Genomic DNA, 18,400 nt, shown 5'->3' with positions numbered 1-18,400 from the left:
TGCGGTTAGGTCATTATTACATCTGATTTGATTAACCGCATTTACTGACGTTCGCTCTTCCTGAGTCAGTCAAAAAGCTTCCAGTGGAATAAATTTGGCAATATCAACACAACATATTGTTTGCTGCAATATTGAAGGTCTGTACTTCTAAGAGCCTATTCAAACTATATGATATTATATTCCTGTCAACTTTCCAACATTTTCAGATCGACCTCTGACATCACATCCTAGGGGCCCAAGACATCCCAATCCTCAGCCGTATGGACCCGACCGGGATGACGGTCGCAGACACAATAGATATCCGGATAGAGCTTATGCGAATCCACCTCAAAGGTATCCTCGCCCTGCCCTTCCACGGGCTAGGAGTGCGGTTGATTTATCTCGAGGAAAGTATCCTCCAGAAATGGCAGGAGGTGATCGTTATGAAATATATAGACCGAATTATCCCAGCGACGAGCCAATGCCGCTTATGGCGATCCCCGTTGAAAAATCAAGCATCAATCCCCAGTCTGCGTCTGGGAAATCGAGACCGCGACCCAAGGGAAAAAAGAAACCTCAGGCTGAAGCCACATCTCACGATAACGTTGAGCCCAGCTTGCACCTTCAAACTGTTTGCAGTTGGTCGGATTTAAAAGAATTACCGGCACCTGGTGGCTCAAAGTGAGTAGATCGTAAACTCCAATTTATTCTTTAAGTATTGTTTACTGCATTTGTCTTAATTCTGATGGATTTATTATTGACTCTCTTAAAGTAAACTGGTAAAAAGTGTAAACCTGAAGTGTGCAACAATACGCTTACAGGCGAAATGCAGCCCATCAAGAAGTGCCAGTTTTGAATTGTGTCAGGGTTGCGAAACGGATTTCTAAATTATCTTGGTACGGTAGCCTACATTTGTCCACTAAGCTCAACTGGGCTAAGAGAATTTAGTTCAACGCACAAGTATGACAACTCCATGGAAGGGTAGCTATTTGATTTGACTTATCTTTCTTCTAGATGTGTTCTTGCACAAAATATCGACCCATCAATGCATGTACAGACGATAAAGATGCACTTCGAATCGAATAAAAGATCTGGTGGTGGACCGGTGAAAACTAACGGCATCATCCGAATGATTGATGGCTTAGTGGTGGCATTTGTCAACGAGAAAGGTATGTTACCTGATCTATCAAGTGCATCCAATATAGGTCTTCGACATATCGATGATCTATACAAGATTTTATACACAACAATTTCAGCTTGGAGGAAATGATAAGTTATACTTCACAGATCTGGTTTGATTCAGACTTTAGGCAGTTGTTTACTGTGTCAATATAATTCATTGTGGTTATTTCGGGCAGTGTCACACTCTCATTGATAACAATGGATTTTTAGATAGAATTCATTCTGTTGAATTGCATGATAAGAACACATGATGAGAAATACAATTATTCAATTGTTTGTATATCACAATCGATCCACTTGAATGCAGAATTTTGCCTCCATCTGGTTACACCCTACTTAGGCTACATGGTATGAGTGGGTTGTTGACTGTGTAAGCAGAGTGCAATCAGGAGTGAAGTCTGGCGAATTAAGGGTTGATGTCTGTTATATAAGCAAATAGGACCCGGGAGACTGCAGTAATATGAACAATGGGTTTTGGTACATGGGCCTAATAACAATGTCTCTGTGTGATTGTAAGGTAATTGGTAACCCTGCATTTGAGAGAAATACTGTTGTCCTGCCTTTTACTTCGCATATAATGCTAGAGTGTAGCTCTAGTATGACTTGAAATTTGAATTTTCATGTTACATACGACAAAGCGTGAAACTGGCCACATTTTCTCTGTTCCATCAATGCTACAAGGAGTATTTTTGACAGGATATAAAATGGCTGACATACACGACATGTGAGAATATCATTTGGCTGCTTGCAATGATGTTTAAATGTTTTATTGTTCTATTTGTAGAAGATCATATCCCAAGCAAGTCAATATTGTAACAATAGGTCCCTCAAAAATGTGCCAAGGCTATGTATTGCTCACACCGTCACACGTACTTTAATTTCTAACGACAGATGCATTTAATGCTCCAAGACACATGAACAATGAACTTATGAAATGGTGTCATCTTAATGATGCAATTAAATTCTAGCGTCATTTATGGGAGTGTCCACAAGCGATAACTTACCCTATTTAGTTTGGTTTATGCTGTTAGTCAATAGGAAATTGAATACCGGTAGTTCTCACTCTACACAGATGATGGTCATAGACACGAAACAATCAGTTATGAGTCACAACTTCAGGTCGTAGTAATTGATTTCGCAATATTGCCCCATGTCTAATTTCGTTTCAATTAGCCTTCCTGTCCAAATACAATATGATGTAACGTCATGTTTGCTGTGCCTGCGCTGTAACTAGGCACCATAATTCCCAAGTTATGTATGGTTGTTGAAAGTAAAAGCCAGCCTACATGGTTATCCCCTAATAGGCCCCTGTAACTGGGAAATGATTTGCTTGAATTCAGCACACTACGGAATATTTTCATTGTTTCTTACAGAAATTGTAGGTCATATCTTTATTCAGAATGATAGGCGATATAGATAGGCGAGTCCGTGGTCTTGATTATTAGGGTTAGGGGTGGCATTATTTTGGAGTGCAGTATTGGTTAATATCAGTGATTCACAAAACACAAAACAAAGCAAACTATTATGAGAATGTTAGTCATTCACACATAACTTGAGATTGGTCAGCTGAATAATTGTTAATTCTAACACTTACAAAATGGAACAAGGAACTTGTAGTTGCAATGGCATCGATATAGTTCTGCTCACAAGCAAGTTTAACGCTCAAATACTGACCAAGCGACAGCACCCAACTTCTATATTTTGCTTTTGTAGATTGTGATTCGTGCGCGAAAACTGCCAATCAGAAGATTGATGGAACGGACCTGAAAGTGTTTGAAAAGACGATTCCGACCTATTATGAACGGAAATTCACCATTCAGGTTTACATCTTGCTAACTTCTGTAACAACGCTTTGTCGTTTAATGACGGTCTTTTTTAGGGTGTTGGCAAATCTACAACTGAAGATGTTTTGAAAATGTTCCTGGAGCGTTGGTCGAAAGACGAAACTTCACCGATTTCTTGCGTGCGACATCCCGATTCTGGCGTTTATCTGGTGGATTACGATGCCGATTTTGGTAAAAATATTTTTTGATTTAGGATGGTGTAAAGATCATAGTTCGTATTCAGTATTTTCTGTGGGATTAAACAAAGATAGTCTCTGCTGTATCCCTTGTATTACCTGTTCATTTTGGATACCGATAGCTAAAAAGTGATCCGCAGTCTGGAAGCACAGAATCTTCTAATGTAGCTTTGCTATCGTTGGTTCTAAAACCACTGAATACAATAGAGAGTAACCACAATATGAATGTATCGTTTGCTAGAATTTAAAGGAACTGTAACCCTAACGGCATATTTAAATATAATGACTGGTAAATATGATGACTGTGAAGTTTACACTGTACAGTGTACAGTACTGGCTTGCTCTATTGTTGATTTCTGAGATAAGTGTTCTTTTACGCAATCACCGACTAAATATTTACCATAAACTGAGGTCAAATAGAATGACTTACATGATACTGCTCACGGCTCTTAGACAAGTCTTAGTTGTCTGTGTAGCCATTTAAGATTAAAGTCAGTACATTATCTCATAACCGATTTGATTGAAGGATAGTTGCAAGGTTGGAGTATTCAACTTCAATCTTGATTTATGAGACTGTGGCGGACTTCTGATTTCAAGACTAGACACTACCTGCAGACTTGGAGTCTTGAGTCCAAGTCATAGTGTTTACTGTTCCGTATAGAGTTAAAGTCCGGTGCAACTCTCTTCTGTGAAACTCTTGGTTGATATCGAAGGCCAGTGATTCAAAAGATAATTATTTTGTCATTCTAAACATGTTTATTCAAACAGATAAAAGACAGGTTCCAGGCCTGTTTTTCCATTATCAGTCCGGATATACGAGACTTGAATATGTCATATAGAATGTTTCGAGTCATGCGCAATGACTTGAAAACAAGTCGAGTCAAAACACAAATTGACTCGAGTCATTGCAACCCTAGCAAGAACAAATCACAGCTCTAGTGAGAAATAGGAATTAAATGAACCCTAGTTGTCCTACATAGCAGCAATATCAGTCCTACTCTAAGTACAGTCTTTACACTAGCAGTCAGTCTTCGTAAGATCTGACTATGATGGAGTCACGATTGCCACTAGTATGAAAACCATTTTGCAGTAGTTTGCAAAGTACCTTCTTGTTGTCAGTTGTCACTGACTTTTGTAACATGCGAATGAATTTCTTTAGATACCACTGAGACTGATGGTCTCCTGGCTAAGGTGTCATCGGAACCTTTGGAAGGCAATAAACTTGAAGTGAGTGACAAATGGAATCTGATCATTTAAATTCTCCTGCTTGCCAATTACTGCAGCATTTCCTTATTCATAATCACTACCTTAGTTATTTCATTATGTTTTGGTCTTGCTATTAGCGACCAATACAGCATGGGATTGGACTGAGTGTAATAATTGCGTACATAACCAAAGTTTGCCTGATCACTACAAATGGTCAAGAGGCATTACCTGATCTATATTATATGTATAATTACAATTGAATAGTATATTAATATAGAAATGAACCTGAATATTTTCGACTGCCACCCAATTGAAAGTATCGGGAGAGGCCGTTCACACTTTCATTCGACTGTTATATAAATACGCCAACCAAGCCTGTGCGTACAGAAGGAGTTTGTGTACCACCTAAAAATAGTACATATAGCTTGAACGCTCTCTCCGCCCCAATTATTCGAAATTTCATGCTGGTGACGTCATATTTTGTGATACGATTGTTGATATACAATGTTCTTTCCAATCCTCTACTAGTTGCTGACAATTATCCCTGACGAGTGTCAGCCGAAACAATCCTGTTTATTTCAATATGAATATACTATTCAATTGTATATTCAAGTTCTGTACCTGTAAGAAGATATTTATGTTTGTTAAATACAATGTAATGAATTTTCAGCATCTGTTGATTACTGAGCGCTAAGAGTCAATTCTGTCCTGTTAACCAAAACAATTCTCATTTCTCCGATGTCGTTTTTGTTCTGAAATGTCCAATAATTGTGTATCATGTAGGCTGCCAGACTTCTGCACAGCGACTGCCTCAAAATCTCGGACATACCCGCAAACACGTCTGACGATGAGATCAGGCTCATATTCGAAAGCAGAAAACGTACCGACGGAGGCCCCGTTACCAAAGTGGACAGACTGAAGGACGGATCATCGGCCTTGGTGTACTTTGCGAATTTTCAAGGTGCCATACTCATGGTCTAGATTTGATTCTTTTTTCAAGGACGATATTCTCAGCTGATATGGTGTGGGTTGATTCTGAATGACAATCGTCAATAGCAGAATACTTCTTTATGAGCATTTCCGCCCAAATAATTTTCTAATTGAATAATGGATTCATATTGAAATGAACATGAATATTTTCGGCGGACACTCGTCAGGGGTAATTGTCACCGACTACTTGAGAAATAAGACGAATATTACATGTTAACAATGTCATCACCAAATATGACGTCACCAGCATGAAAATTGGAGTAATTGAAGCGAAGTGAAGTTTTAAGCTCAGATATTTTTGTCGCAAATTAATTACCGACTGCAAAAAATTGCTTTTTACCAGATTTGCAGCATTTTGATCGTGAAATCATAATGAAAACTGTTTAATGTCATTGCTGTATCCCAATGATATATATAATATTGTTGAAATTGTAACATCGTATAAAATTCGGTATGTCTGTATTAGAAGATATGAACTGATTCCAATTTTTGAATCTATCATATTCTAGATCAGGGATTTCCAACATTTCTTATACAGTGAAAATTTTGGAAAATCGATGGCAGTCTATTTGTGTAACTCTTTCGATTAAAAAACCGATTAGTACAGGAGTCGGTAGTTTGAATGATCAAATGATATAAACACGGTACAGAATAAATTGGATGGTGCAATAATTAGTTGTTAAATGTATAATTCTTTTGTTATAGTAGACTTGAATAATAAAATTTCTGTAGGCTACAGGTTGGGAACCCTTTGTCTAGATTTCATAAAAAATATAGAAACGTATCTTCCTAAAGCATTTCGTAGCGGTCTTTTACTCCATCAGCTGACTGCTGTTGATTGCATTGAAAAAACATTGATAGCATGATATTTTTATTCAGATGCGGAACGTATATACAAAAGATACAAGAAGCCGTGCATCGAGGTGGTCTTGATCAAAGAATCACCGGTTACGGTCGATATTTATCATCACGCGCTTTCCAAAGACCACAAAGTGAAGTCGAAAACAAAGAAGTCAAAGCAGGCAAAGGAAAAGGCAGACGGTATACTCTTTACTTTACTTACTTTACTTTACTCTTTACTTGCTTACCTCTTTACTTTTTCACACACACACCATTAAAAGAAAATTTAGGCTTATTCGTAGTGTAATTAACGTTGTCAATGTTTTTCATACCTTAGTCGCGATCAAAGCTATATCCAGCGGCCCAGAAGGAACCGTAAACAGCATTCAAATGACTCCGACCTGTGACGAAAAGGTCTTCTTCTTCATCAAGGACAGCAAGACGCATTACAAGCTGTTGAGAGACTCTTTCCAGGATCTGGGGCGAATAGATCTTTGCAACACTGCGAAAGACGGTCGTGTTGTGAAATTTTACCCGGAGCAGGTGAATAAGGACTTGATATTTTCTTTGAAAGGATAGAGTATCAGTTCATTCTGTTCAATTAAAAACAACGTTATTGTGAGCATTTTGTAGTTTTTGAATTATGCGCTTCATTTCTCTGTGAGTTAATTTATCACTTTCAGTACGTGGCCTTGGAGTTGCTAACCAAGTCTGTACCTACAGAAGGAGTTTGTGTACCATGTAAAAATATGACATTGAGCATAAGCACCCTCTCCGCCCCGATTATTCTAAATTTCATGCCGGTGACGTCATATTTTGTGATGCGATTGTGTTGATTTACAATGTTCTTTCCAATTCTCTACTAGTTTCTGGCCTTTACCCCTGACGAATGTCAGCCGAAAATATTCCGGTTTCTTTAACTATGAATATATTATTCAATTGAATTTGAAAATATTTTTTATCGAAAGCCGTAATCTGAATTCCAGAAACAAGGTAGTCAAGACGAATTTGACGGAAAGTGTAAGACACTCTTCAACAACTTTCTGAAAGATTATGCCACAGAATCGAAAACCTTCGACAAGGAGAAGCTAGAAAAGGCGCGGAAGTTGAAGATGCACTCGCATCTCGAGAAAATGTCTAACAAAAAGTCTGACGATGATTTCGTAGTCAGGTACGAATAAATTTTAATATTGTTCAAAATGTAGAAGTACTATATTACTGACCAAGCCTGAGTGTGAGGATAAACTGCATTGTCTGATAGCTTTTTTGTTGGCCTGTTGAGATTATAAGCATGCGACACAATAGCATGCGGAAGTTACACTTGCTACATTTGTGCATGTGTGTTAAAGTTGGGGTTGGATTTGTGCTTAGACGTTGTGGTTAGGGTAATTGAAAATTTTAGGGGTTAGGGTTAGCTTTGGGGTTACAGAGTCGCATGCTCAAGCGACTCATTATAAATTGTTGCATGCATGACTGTAGGTCCAGATTTGGATTATATATAATCCCAGTTGTTCAAGGGCTGAAAGCCGGTAATCGAATTCTAAAATCATTTGTTAAATTATTCTTTGTTCTCATTTTAATTCTAATTTAATTCCGGATTCCGGTTTTCCTGAAAATGCTACTGGAGAACTGTATAGTGCGAAACGAGCCAACCTTGGCGTGCAGACGTTTTCTATTCCCGTGCTTATGACAATGAGCTTTGATTTGATGTGTAGTGAACTTGATTCTTGTTGTGTTTCTTTCTAGTTCTAACGTTAAACAATTTCCAAACTTTTGTGGATTCTGTAATTCAAATTCTAACTTAATTTGGGAAAAACGGCGTAGCTATAATTGTAAGTGCAACCTGATTTTGGAAAGTTGAAAATTTTCCAGACCAACTATGAATGGTCAAATGTCACTTCACCTCTTTTTTGCATGCTCCGCAATTTTCCTATGTAGTCTTACTTACTTATTAGATGGCAGAACAACAAAGTTGAAGTGACGGGCCGTAAGGATGCAGTCGCTAAAATGATGGTTGATATCGAAAACGCTGTCGAATATAAGACCGTCGAAATACCCATGGACGAAGAAGGATACAGGTACCTTGTTTTGAACCAATAAAGAATTTTGAATACCTGAGTGACGCGATTCTGAATCGTGTATTGGCTTCGAGTATCCGAGTATTATCATTATAACTAGGGCGATATTTTTTTGACCTGAAAACGGAAGATTTTGCACTAAAGAATCAAGGATGGAGGAAGAAGGTTCAACAGCAGCGGTTGGAAACACTGAAGTTGTGCGTACACTGCTGGTGACACACCGTGTTGCTTCATTCTGGCAATGGTGTCTATCTACATCACAATTTTTCATTATGCGCTTCTTGTAAGAACCATGCAATGCCCACGCAGTCTTGCTTCAGTTGAGCATAACACCATAGTGTCCTATTTGGTGTCGACACAGGCAAATCTCACGCCTCAGTGAAATTGTATCAAGTCACAATTTCCATTTGGCTACAGGCAATTTGACAGTCATTTTTGACCGGCTTGCCGAGCATTAAATTTGGTAAAACGGGTATCAATCGAAAGCTGACTCTGCACTGATTACGAAAATATAAATTTTATTTCGCTCGTGGCCCTGGAACTCCCACAATCAGCCTTGAATTTTTCATTGTTATGGAGATTGGCATTGGGACGCAACAATGCTGTCTGGCTCTTTTTCTCTTGAGCTACTCTCTCGTTTCGCCTGACAGCATTGTTGCGTCCCAATGCCAATCTCCATATCAATGAAAAATTCGAGGCTGATTGTGGGAGTTCCAGGGCCACGAGCGGAATAAAATTTATATTTTCGTGATCAGTGCAGAGTCAGCTTTCGATTGATACCCGTTTTACCAAATTTAATGCTCGGCAAGCCGGTCAAAAATGACTGTCAAATTGCCTGTAGCCAAATGGAAATTGTGACGTGATACTATTTCACTGAGGCGTGATATTTGCCTGTGTCGACACCATATAGGACACTATGATAACACCATGTCAACCTATTTGTTTCATTTGGCCGTTTATGATTCACAATGAGCAGACAATGGTCCGTCTACAACGGTAGGCCGATAAAATGGGCTACAAGCTGTAATATATCAATGATAAGTTCACTCACAGTGCAAACATCTACGATACAAACGAATTGCAAAAAAAATTGGACTTTGTCAACAATTTTGCCATTTTTTGACCTAACGCTACAATTTTGACAAAATTCTGACTTTTTAGACATGGAAAAAAAATCGCCCTACTCGTTACATCACTCGAATCATTAGAATTGATACTCGATTGATATTCGAGTACTCAAATCTTTGTTCTCAGCCCGAATTATGAGAGCGTGCTATGCGTTTGCAGTGTAGGCTATCTGCTCTCTCATGACCGTTATCATTACAGAGCGATGGTGTACTGCGGAATTGTGGAGGATTTAAGGCAAAAATTTCCTAAAGCCAGTTTCAATTGCGATGAAAAAAATCACTCGATATCCATCAATGGTCCTGAGGGAGACACGACAAACATACAGTTGCAAGCATTGACGATGCATAGTGTGAGTTCATGTGGAAATATAGTATTGGAACAATATTTTTCATCAATATGATATTACTCCGGATATGAAAGCCTATATTTTCGTAACGATAGAATATCTACTCAAATTATTGTGTCCAACCCTAGTTAATAGCAACAAATGCTATCTCATTTTCAGAGTGTCAAATCAAGAAAAATAGCAGGCCTTGATGAGTGCGCACGCAGATATTTGATCGATAACGCCAAGATCACTCGTGGTACAATTCAGGATCATATCACTGGAAAGAGTATTAAAGGTGAGTTTTCACTTGTACTGAATGTTCTGAATACATTGCCAGATATTTACAATTGATTTTATAAGTAGCTGCAAAATATAATGAGCATTCAGTTATATTGATAAGATTGATGAACATGGAATTGGCAAATGGCTCGGAGAGAAATAACAAACCTGACTTGGTTGTGAAATCTTGTGTTGTTGAGATTATTAATAAATTGAACTGAACCGATAACGGTCTGAGATAGCCTTGTCTGTATTTTCATGAAACAAACAATGTTTTGGTACAGCGGAATTCGGAGTGGATGAAAATGAATTATATCTGAAATCGCGCAACGAGGTGGAACACAAAAAAGCCCTCGCCGTCCTCAAGGAAATGGTCGCTGTGGAAACGATGAAAACGGAAGGGGCAAAAGCCGACGCCCTCAAATCTGCAGCGTTCAAGCGTTTTCAGCAAGAAACCCGGAAGAAGAGTAATTTCGGCATATATTTGAAGGTAGGCCTACTGATTTTGCATACAATATCAAATTAAAGGCTGTTCAGAAATAACCTGTCAAATTCTGCTGGCTGCTTCATAAAATTGTTGAAAAACGCTGCATATAAAATTTGGTTCAATTCCAACCTGTAGAAGCGATGTTATCGGGGTAGAAAATTTTTGATTTGAAAAATGTAGTATTTACGGTGGCAAATTCATTAACTATTATCAATTATTGTCAAGCTTAGTCTACCAATGTTAAATCTCCAATATAGAATATACTGAAGTCTATGCGCAAAATAATCATTATAAGTACGCGAGCATTGTCATTCAGCTCTATAGGTTAGGCTTACCATACGTCCTCTTTTAAGAGGATTTGTCCTCTTTTTTGACTTTTTTGAAAGTGTCCTCGGAGGACGCCCTTTTGTCCTCTTTTTTGAGATTTTGTCCTCTTTTTTGAAAATTTAGGTCAGATTTAGAGCAAATTGCGAATGCTATGCCGTAAATTGGTACAGAAGTGACGCTCCGGAGGGTATTTCGGAGCGAAAAACGCTATATTGAGCTCCGAGCGGAAAGATGACCTTTTTTTTTAGTCATCCACCTAGCAATGCGGAGAAAAAAACGGTATTTTGAGCTCTGAGCGCGAAGTGATGTTTTTTTTAGTCAACCGGTCACAAAGTGGGAAAAATTCACCGGTTTTTGGGAATTCTACTCCAGTTTTGCGAGTCTCAAATTTCTGAAAAAGTGTCCTCGTTTTAGATTTCCAAAATATGGTAAGCCTACTATAGGTATTGTGAAGTTTGAAAACAAAAAAAGTTGGGAACCACCGTCTGAATCTATTTTTTGAAACTGCTTACTTTTGAGTCATGAGTAGGACGGTTTTTTTCTTGACCTAAAAAAGAAAAATTTGACCTTAAAAATCCAAATTTTGACCTGTTTTTTTTCTTGACCTAAAAAAGAAAAATTTGGACCTAAAAAATCCAAATTTTGACCTGGTTTTTTTCTTGACCTAAAAAAGAAAAATTTGGACCTAAAAAATCCAAATTTTGACCTGGTTTCTTTTCTTGACCTAAAAAAGAAAAATTTGGACCTAAAAAATCCAAATTTGGACCTAACTCATGCAAATTAGGTGTTTTCCCACATAATGTTAAAATTGTACCACTTATCTTCATTTCTGGTTGGAACTGGCTGTCCTAACGAAATATTTTGGCTTGTAAAACGTTTTTGGCTTAGAAACAGGCCATATGAAGATTTCCAGTGATTACAATACGTTTTATGGTAGAAAAAATTGAAAGAATTTGTAGTACAACGAGAGATACTTTCCTGCATTGTTCGGTAGAAAGTGCATATCCTTACTAAGAAGCTTGTCAAGGACGTTCAACAGCAGCAGTTGTTGGCTGACAGCTCTCAAGTTGTGCGTACACTGCTGGTGACAAACCGTGTTGCTTCATTCTGACAATGTCATCCACATCACAATTTTCCATCATGCGCTTCTTCATATAAGAATGATGCAATGCTCAAGAAGTCTTTCTTCAGTTAGGATATTGCGGTACGTTGACCATAACACCATGCCTACCTATTTGCTTTATTTGACTGGTTATGATTCACAATGAGCAGACAATTAGCCGTTTACAACGGTAAGCCTGTAAAGTAGGCTACACAGTGTAAAATATCAAATGATAAGTTCATCGACAGAGCAAAATCTACGATACAAACGAAATGTAGACGTCAAAATAATGTTGACTTTATGAACAATTTTGACAAATTTTGACCTAACGCTACAATTTTGACAAAAAAACACCCTAGTCATGAGATTTAGTTAAGTTTGGGAATGCCTGCGTTACAGCGGTAATAGCCTAGTTTTCATTTTAGCCGGATAACAGTATAGTCATGGTTGGGTTGCAAGCCAACATCCGAATGCTGCGAACAAGGATCGACACATTCCTCGACGAAAACGCGATTCAGAAAAAGGTAGTCCCGTTATTGTACGGGAAAGCGCTATTCATCTTGGAACGAAGCAGAGAATTCCGTACCGAGAATCCGAAACGACAAGCGGTGACGTGCGGATTGACTCCGCATCAAGGTGGTGGAATATTTTTGGAAGGCGTGAAGAAAAACATCGAAGAAGGTATTTGATTGGAATTCAAAATTTACGAAAAGTGACCTTGAGCCAGACTTGTACGGAAGCTTTCGTTCAAGACAGAGATCGACTAGAATATTAGCTACTTTTCCAAATTAGATTAGAATTAGAATGACTGAATTCGCAAGAACTTGGAAATCGAATTAAATTTCAAATCTGGAAGAAATACTACAATAATCGAGTCATCATATTAAAGTCATGGTTCCTTTCCATAAGCACATTAATGGCAAATGTTTGCACAGCGAGCTTCTCTCTTTTCGCACTGTACAGTTCTCGTAGAGCATTTTCTGGAAAACCAGAAATCAGATTCGAATTAAAATTAGAGCATAGGAACATTTCACAAATTAGATTAGAATTAGAATACAGGCATGACGTGCTAATTTTCTAATTAGACAATTAGAATTATCAAGTTGTCCTAGTCTAGCTATTGCCTCCTAATTCAAGCCTCAGGGTACAAATCATGGTTGCAATAACTCGTGTCATGACTCGAGTCACAACTTTCTGATGACTCGACCTGACACGAGTCATTTTCTCAAAATACGGACATGATTCGACTCGAGTCAATCTGTGTATTGACTCAACTTGTACTCGACTCATTGTGCATGACTCGAGACTCAGACGGCCAGGATCGACATTGCATTGTAATTTCAAAGAATAGTAAAGTCACCGCACTATTGGGATTTCGTCTATTGGTACCGGTACTTGAAAATGCGACCAGAAACTGCTAAAAGTAAGGAAAATGAGTATATTATAAATGCGAACCATTCGATAGCACCAAACAGAGATATAAAAAGTGGGTTTAACAAGACTTTAACTGGAAACTGGGCAGTCAGCACAATGACTTGGACTCGAACTCGAGTCATAATACCATGACTCGGACTTGACTCGCTGCTCGCTGACTTGGACTCGGACTTGACTCGGTGGGAATTGAAAATGACTGGACTTGACTCGAGTCGAAACGATGAAAGTGAGATTGACTTGCGACTCGGAGCCTTGTGACTTGGTCACAACCCTGTTACAAATGAAGGACGATCTTTTCTATTTTGAGCTGCTCTAATAAATCTAGGGGCATATCTTTTTGACCTATTATTTAGGCTGCGCTCAATCGATCACACTGGTAACGGTATTGTTTTTTCTCCCAACCTTAAGCGAGTCTTTGTCTTTCCTGCAGCTCATTCGGAAATCAATAACGCCCTTGATTTAATTGTGGATGAGAAACACTCAAAACGACATCCTGGCCTTAAAAACTACTACATGAAGTCTGAGGGGAAGGCTTTTCTGGAGAGCACGAGCCGACTGAAGAACTGCATCATTTTAGCGGGCTCCCCGAACTGCCCCGAATGGGAACGCGCCAATCTGGAAAGGCCGCCGACCGTCACCAACCGCCCTGGCTCCTCTGTGGTAATTATAAATGTAACGATGTGTAGATCTTATTCTGTTTCAGCGTCAATCTTCGATTGCATGATTTAAAATTTTGTAGCAGGGGCTCTCAATCTTGTTTTTGAACTACGTACCCCCTCTGCATGATGTCGTACCCCTTCAAAAATAATGTTGCATGACGGGTCCTCCAAATATAAGACAGAACACAAGATACTATGTATTTACGCTCTCAAACCATAGATTGCTGACCTACATATTAGGGCTGTTCAAAAAACACTTTTTTTCCTGAATCTTGCTGGCTACGTGGTTAAACCGTTAGGTTGCCTTAAAATATGACGTACACCAAATTTGAATTCATTCCAACCGGTAATCGCGGATTTCGTACAGTTTGAAAATTTTGAATTTACCCAATAATGCAAAAAAAAATTTTCAAATTTTTCTGTCAACCCCATGAAATTGTTGCGCTGTCTTCAAAAACGATGCAACGCAAATTTGACTCAATTCCAACCCGTAGGAGCGGAGTTATTCGAGTTTTTCGATCATAATTCTTGGATTATCCACCGTGCAAGGATTACCTGTTGGAATGAATTCAAATTTGGTGTGCGCCATTTTTTAAGGCTACCTAACGATTTAATCACGTAGCCGGCAAGATTCAGGAAAAAAAGTTTATGAACAGCCCTACGACATAGATGTGCAACTCAAGCCGTCACACTTGAATACCCAGATAGATCTACTTCTGAGCTGGCTAAAAGCAGCATAATTAGTAGTGCTGTAGCTGGCGACCCGACCGCTCAAATTTAATGAAACTGTTCGTGATCGAAAGCTATTGCCTATCTGATTGCAAAAATACTAATTGAAATCTGGTCATGGCAATGGTACCAGCCCAAAATAGTCCTCAAAGTTTGAAAATGTGTGCTCACATTGTTAATTCTGGTGTCGAATCAAGCCTGCTTTCCTGTTTCCAGTGTATTGACTTTTCATGCACGATTCCGAGAAGTGTTATTCTTTGTTTGTAGGATATCCAGAGAGAGCAACTGATTTCGGCACAGCTAGGCCAGGTGACCTTGACTGTTTGGAAGGTTAACATCATTCAACATCGCTGCGATGTCATCATCAATACTTCAAATAAAGAGCTGACCTTATTGCCCGGTGGAGTTTCCGGTGTCATTAAAAAGCTAGGTAGGCAGAATTCGTTGGTGTGTTATAAATTGGAATTGAGTACTGTATTATGTATTTGAGATAGAGAAAATTTATTCATTGACCGTCAAATGTACTGATGAAAAATAGATTGATTCATAAACATACGACAAATTCTTCATGTTGGCCTCATGAGTTTCCATGTCGTGCAGTTTGGGTCAAAATAAGGGCCTCTAATAATGACTCATGATCTCGACTCTCAGTTGACTGAAGTCAACAGAATATTTGTAACCAAGTCACAAGTCAGTTTGACTTTTATAATTGTAACTCGAGTCAAGTCGAGTCATTTTCAGCTCACCGCCGAGCCAAGTCCGAGTCCTGTCATGGAACAACTGATCGAGTCCGAGTCATAGTTTTCAGACTCGAGTCCAAGTCTTAGAGGTTACTGCTCAAGTCTGGCTCAAATCACTTCTGTGAAACTCTTTGATGATATTGAAGGCCTTGGATTTGTAATATATTCATTAGGGCTCTTCAAAAATGAATTTTTTTCTCAAATCGTACTGGCTACTTGATAAAATTGTTAGGTTACCTAATTTGAACCTACACACCAAATTTGGTCCAATTCCAACCAGAAACCGCATTGCTACAGGAGAAGAAAGTTTCTATTTATTATATAAAAATAAATAGGAAAAAATGTGAAAATTTTCTGTTCACCCCATGAAAGTGTTAGGTTGTCTATAGAAACGATGTTCACCAAATTTGGTCCAATTCCAACCAGAAACCGCATTGCTACAGGAGAAGAAAGTTTCTATTTATTATATAAAAATAAATAGGAAAAAATTTGAAAATTTTCTGTTCACCCCATGAAAGTGTTAGGTTGTCTATAGAAACGATGTTCACCAAATTTGGTTCAATTCTAAACAGTGGAAACGAAGTTATGGCCGTCGAAAAATTTGGATTATGAATAAAATAGTATTTACGGTGAACAATTCTTTAATTATTTATTATAGTGGTGCCCACCGTAAATACTATTTCATTCATAATTCAAATTTTTCGACAGCAATAATTCCGCTTCCACTGGTTGGAATTGAACCAAATTTGATGAACATCGTTTCTCTACACAACCTAACACTTTCATGGGGTGAATAGAAAATTTTCAAAATATAATAAATAGAAACTTATTTCTCCTGTAGCAATGCGGCTTTTGGTTGGAATTGGACCAAATTTGGTGTGTAGGTTCAAATTAGGTAACCTAACAATTTTATCAGGTAGCCAGTAAGATTTGAGAAAAAAAGTCATTTTTGAAGAGCCCTAATATTCATTTTCTTACTCTAGATATGTTTATTCAAACAGATAAAAGACTGTTTCTGGGCCTATTTTTCAATCATCCCTACTGATATATACAGTATGTGACTTGAATATGTTATATCTAATGTGTCAAGTCATATGTCTTGATTTTGTCATGTGTAATGATTTGAATACAAGTCGAGTCAAATTGAGTCAACAAAAAATTGTGACTCGAGTCATTACAACCCTGGTCAACAGTCACTTGATCAATTTGTGTAAGATTTTGTGCAAACCACTTGTTGATCAAAGAAACTGTGGGGTAATGCGTGCTATTTCTGTGTTGGCAATAGCACAAAGGTTGTCCTGCATAATTTTTGCAATTTAAATGGTAAAAATCAACTCAATATTCCTATGTATTTGTTATGGATGGTATTCGAAAACTTCAAGTGGCAATGTTAATCTATTTTGGCATTGATGTTTCGTCAATGGATGAAAGCTGTTCAGTTTCTGCACAAAGTTTGAAAGTTTACTTGATTATTTCATTAGACGCGAAAAACGCCAACCGAATTCAGCAGGAGATGAGAAAGATTATTCAAGAAAACTACGGCCATCTTTCGCCTGGCGACACCGTATTGACCGGTGCTGGAAATTTGCCGAACTGTAAAAAGATTGTGCACGTTGTCGGTCCGAGGTGAGATCTTATCTATAGCGTCGCGGGATGCAAATCTCAGTCCATTATTTCGCATAGAATTCTAACTACATATTTTGCGCCTGAATCATGAAGGCTGTCTTACCAGTTCGGACGCAGTAATCAGGCATGCATTGAATTTGTTATGCGACAAACTTTCGCTGACACTCATTTCGTTTGGATTAGCAAGGGCTTTTTAGCATAAGCAGTTTTCAAGATTTGGCAAAATTACCAATTTTCGGCCCTTCCGGTAAAATTGCATGACCACTAGAGGGAACCTGAAATCATGATAGAAGTATTTCATTTAATATTTGGGACCATATATCAGGAACACTATTTGAAATTCAATTTTTTTTGAATTTTTCCTCCACTCTGCAACACCTGTACTGGAATAAAAACCGAGCTTCGTTATTGTCACCAAGGTGGAATGAAGAGTCGGAGAGAAATAACAAACCCGACTTGGTCGTGAAATCTTGTGTTCGCGGAAGTTTGGAGCTAACAGAAAAAGCGAAGCTTCGTTCGATCGCGATACCTGCGATTAGCTGCGGGGTGTTCGGCGGACAGCCCAAGATATGCGTGCCGCTAATTCTAGACGCCGTCAGGGATTATTTTCAGCAGAATTCCACGTCTTGCGTTACTCGGGTAAGATATATAAGTGTATTACCTTCTCGGTGATTGTTTCAGTGAAGAATGGCTGCAAAGTGTACCCGCAACATTCTAGTTTTCATGCTACTAGGCAAAGGTACGCCTGGAACACTTCGTTTTTCACTTACTTCGAAAAATACTTCTACATGTACTTGAGTATAAATTTATGACTATAGTTCTACCCGGGTAGGCTACGAATGCATAAATCAATCGCAGGGAGTTTTGGTGAAGGCTATATTATGCAATGTGTACCCACAAGATCTTAATTTCATGTAGTACAATCTGAGAAAATTTTCATTTGCTATTAAAGGGACTAGCAAGTCAAAAACCTAACTTTCAGATGGCTTTCAGATCACTATTAAATTTTCACAGTCGCTAGATGTCGCTATGCTGTATAAAAAAAAATGTTCTACCTGGCATATTGTGGATTTGAAGGAGAAAAAATGCACACGGGGAATGCAAAATCTCAAAATTGTGAAGCCCTCATTTCAATCTAACGCCTTCTTAAGGAAGCACTAGGACAGTGCTGTCTTATTCTAAAATTTGAAGGAATATGTGCAACCCCTCTTTGAGAAATTTCATTTTGATATTTCATAATTTCAAATTTCAGGTCATTTTTTTCAA

General features: G+C 38.3%; 2 protein-coding genes across 3 annotated transcripts in view; one reads left to right on the top strand and one right to left on the bottom strand.

Moving 5' to 3' along the window:
- LOC145438653 (protein mono-ADP-ribosyltransferase PARP14-like) overlaps positions 1-18,400 on the bottom strand; it is a 362,844-nt gene that overhangs the window by 220,461 nt on the left and 123,983 nt on the right. The window lies entirely within an intron of this gene.
- LOC145438648 (protein mono-ADP-ribosyltransferase PARP14-like) overlaps positions 265-18,400 on the top strand; it is a 33,171-nt gene continuing 15,035 nt past the window's right edge. For both annotated transcript variants that reach the window (XM_080315995.1, XM_080315996.1), the window contains exons 1-18: positions 265-660; positions 994-1,148; positions 2,875-2,981; positions 3,041-3,176; positions 4,341-4,408; positions 5,171-5,348; positions 6,257-6,418; positions 6,555-6,760; positions 7,204-7,388; positions 8,173-8,295; positions 9,622-9,772; positions 9,929-10,046; positions 10,315-10,520; positions 12,372-12,627; positions 13,811-14,040; positions 15,036-15,198; positions 16,990-17,134; positions 17,554-17,773. In XM_080315995.1, the coding sequence (XP_080172121.1) occupies positions 404-660; positions 994-1,148; positions 2,875-2,981; positions 3,041-3,176; positions 4,341-4,408; positions 5,171-5,348; positions 6,257-6,418; positions 6,555-6,760; positions 7,204-7,388; positions 8,173-8,295; positions 9,622-9,772; positions 9,929-10,046; positions 10,315-10,520; positions 12,372-12,627; positions 13,811-14,040; positions 15,036-15,198; positions 16,990-17,134; positions 17,554-17,773 (3,066 nt within the window). In that variant the 5' untranslated portion in view covers positions 265-403. The remainder of the gene's footprint in view (positions 661-993; positions 1,149-2,874; positions 2,982-3,040; positions 3,177-4,340; positions 4,409-5,170; positions 5,349-6,256; positions 6,419-6,554; positions 6,761-7,203; positions 7,389-8,172; positions 8,296-9,621; positions 9,773-9,928; positions 10,047-10,314; positions 10,521-12,371; positions 12,628-13,810; positions 14,041-15,035; positions 15,199-16,989; positions 17,135-17,553; positions 17,774-18,400) is intronic.

The sequence above is a fragment of the Botryllus schlosseri genome, chromosome 5, assembly GCF_051294905.1.
Source record: "Botryllus schlosseri isolate E-star chromosome 5, Bs_hap1, whole genome shotgun sequence".
Lineage (NCBI taxonomy): Eukaryota > Metazoa > Chordata > Ascidiacea > Stolidobranchia > Styelidae > Botryllus > Botryllus schlosseri.
The sequence above is the reverse complement of the archived record's forward strand: the minus strand, read 5'-3'. Positions and strand labels throughout refer to the sequence as shown.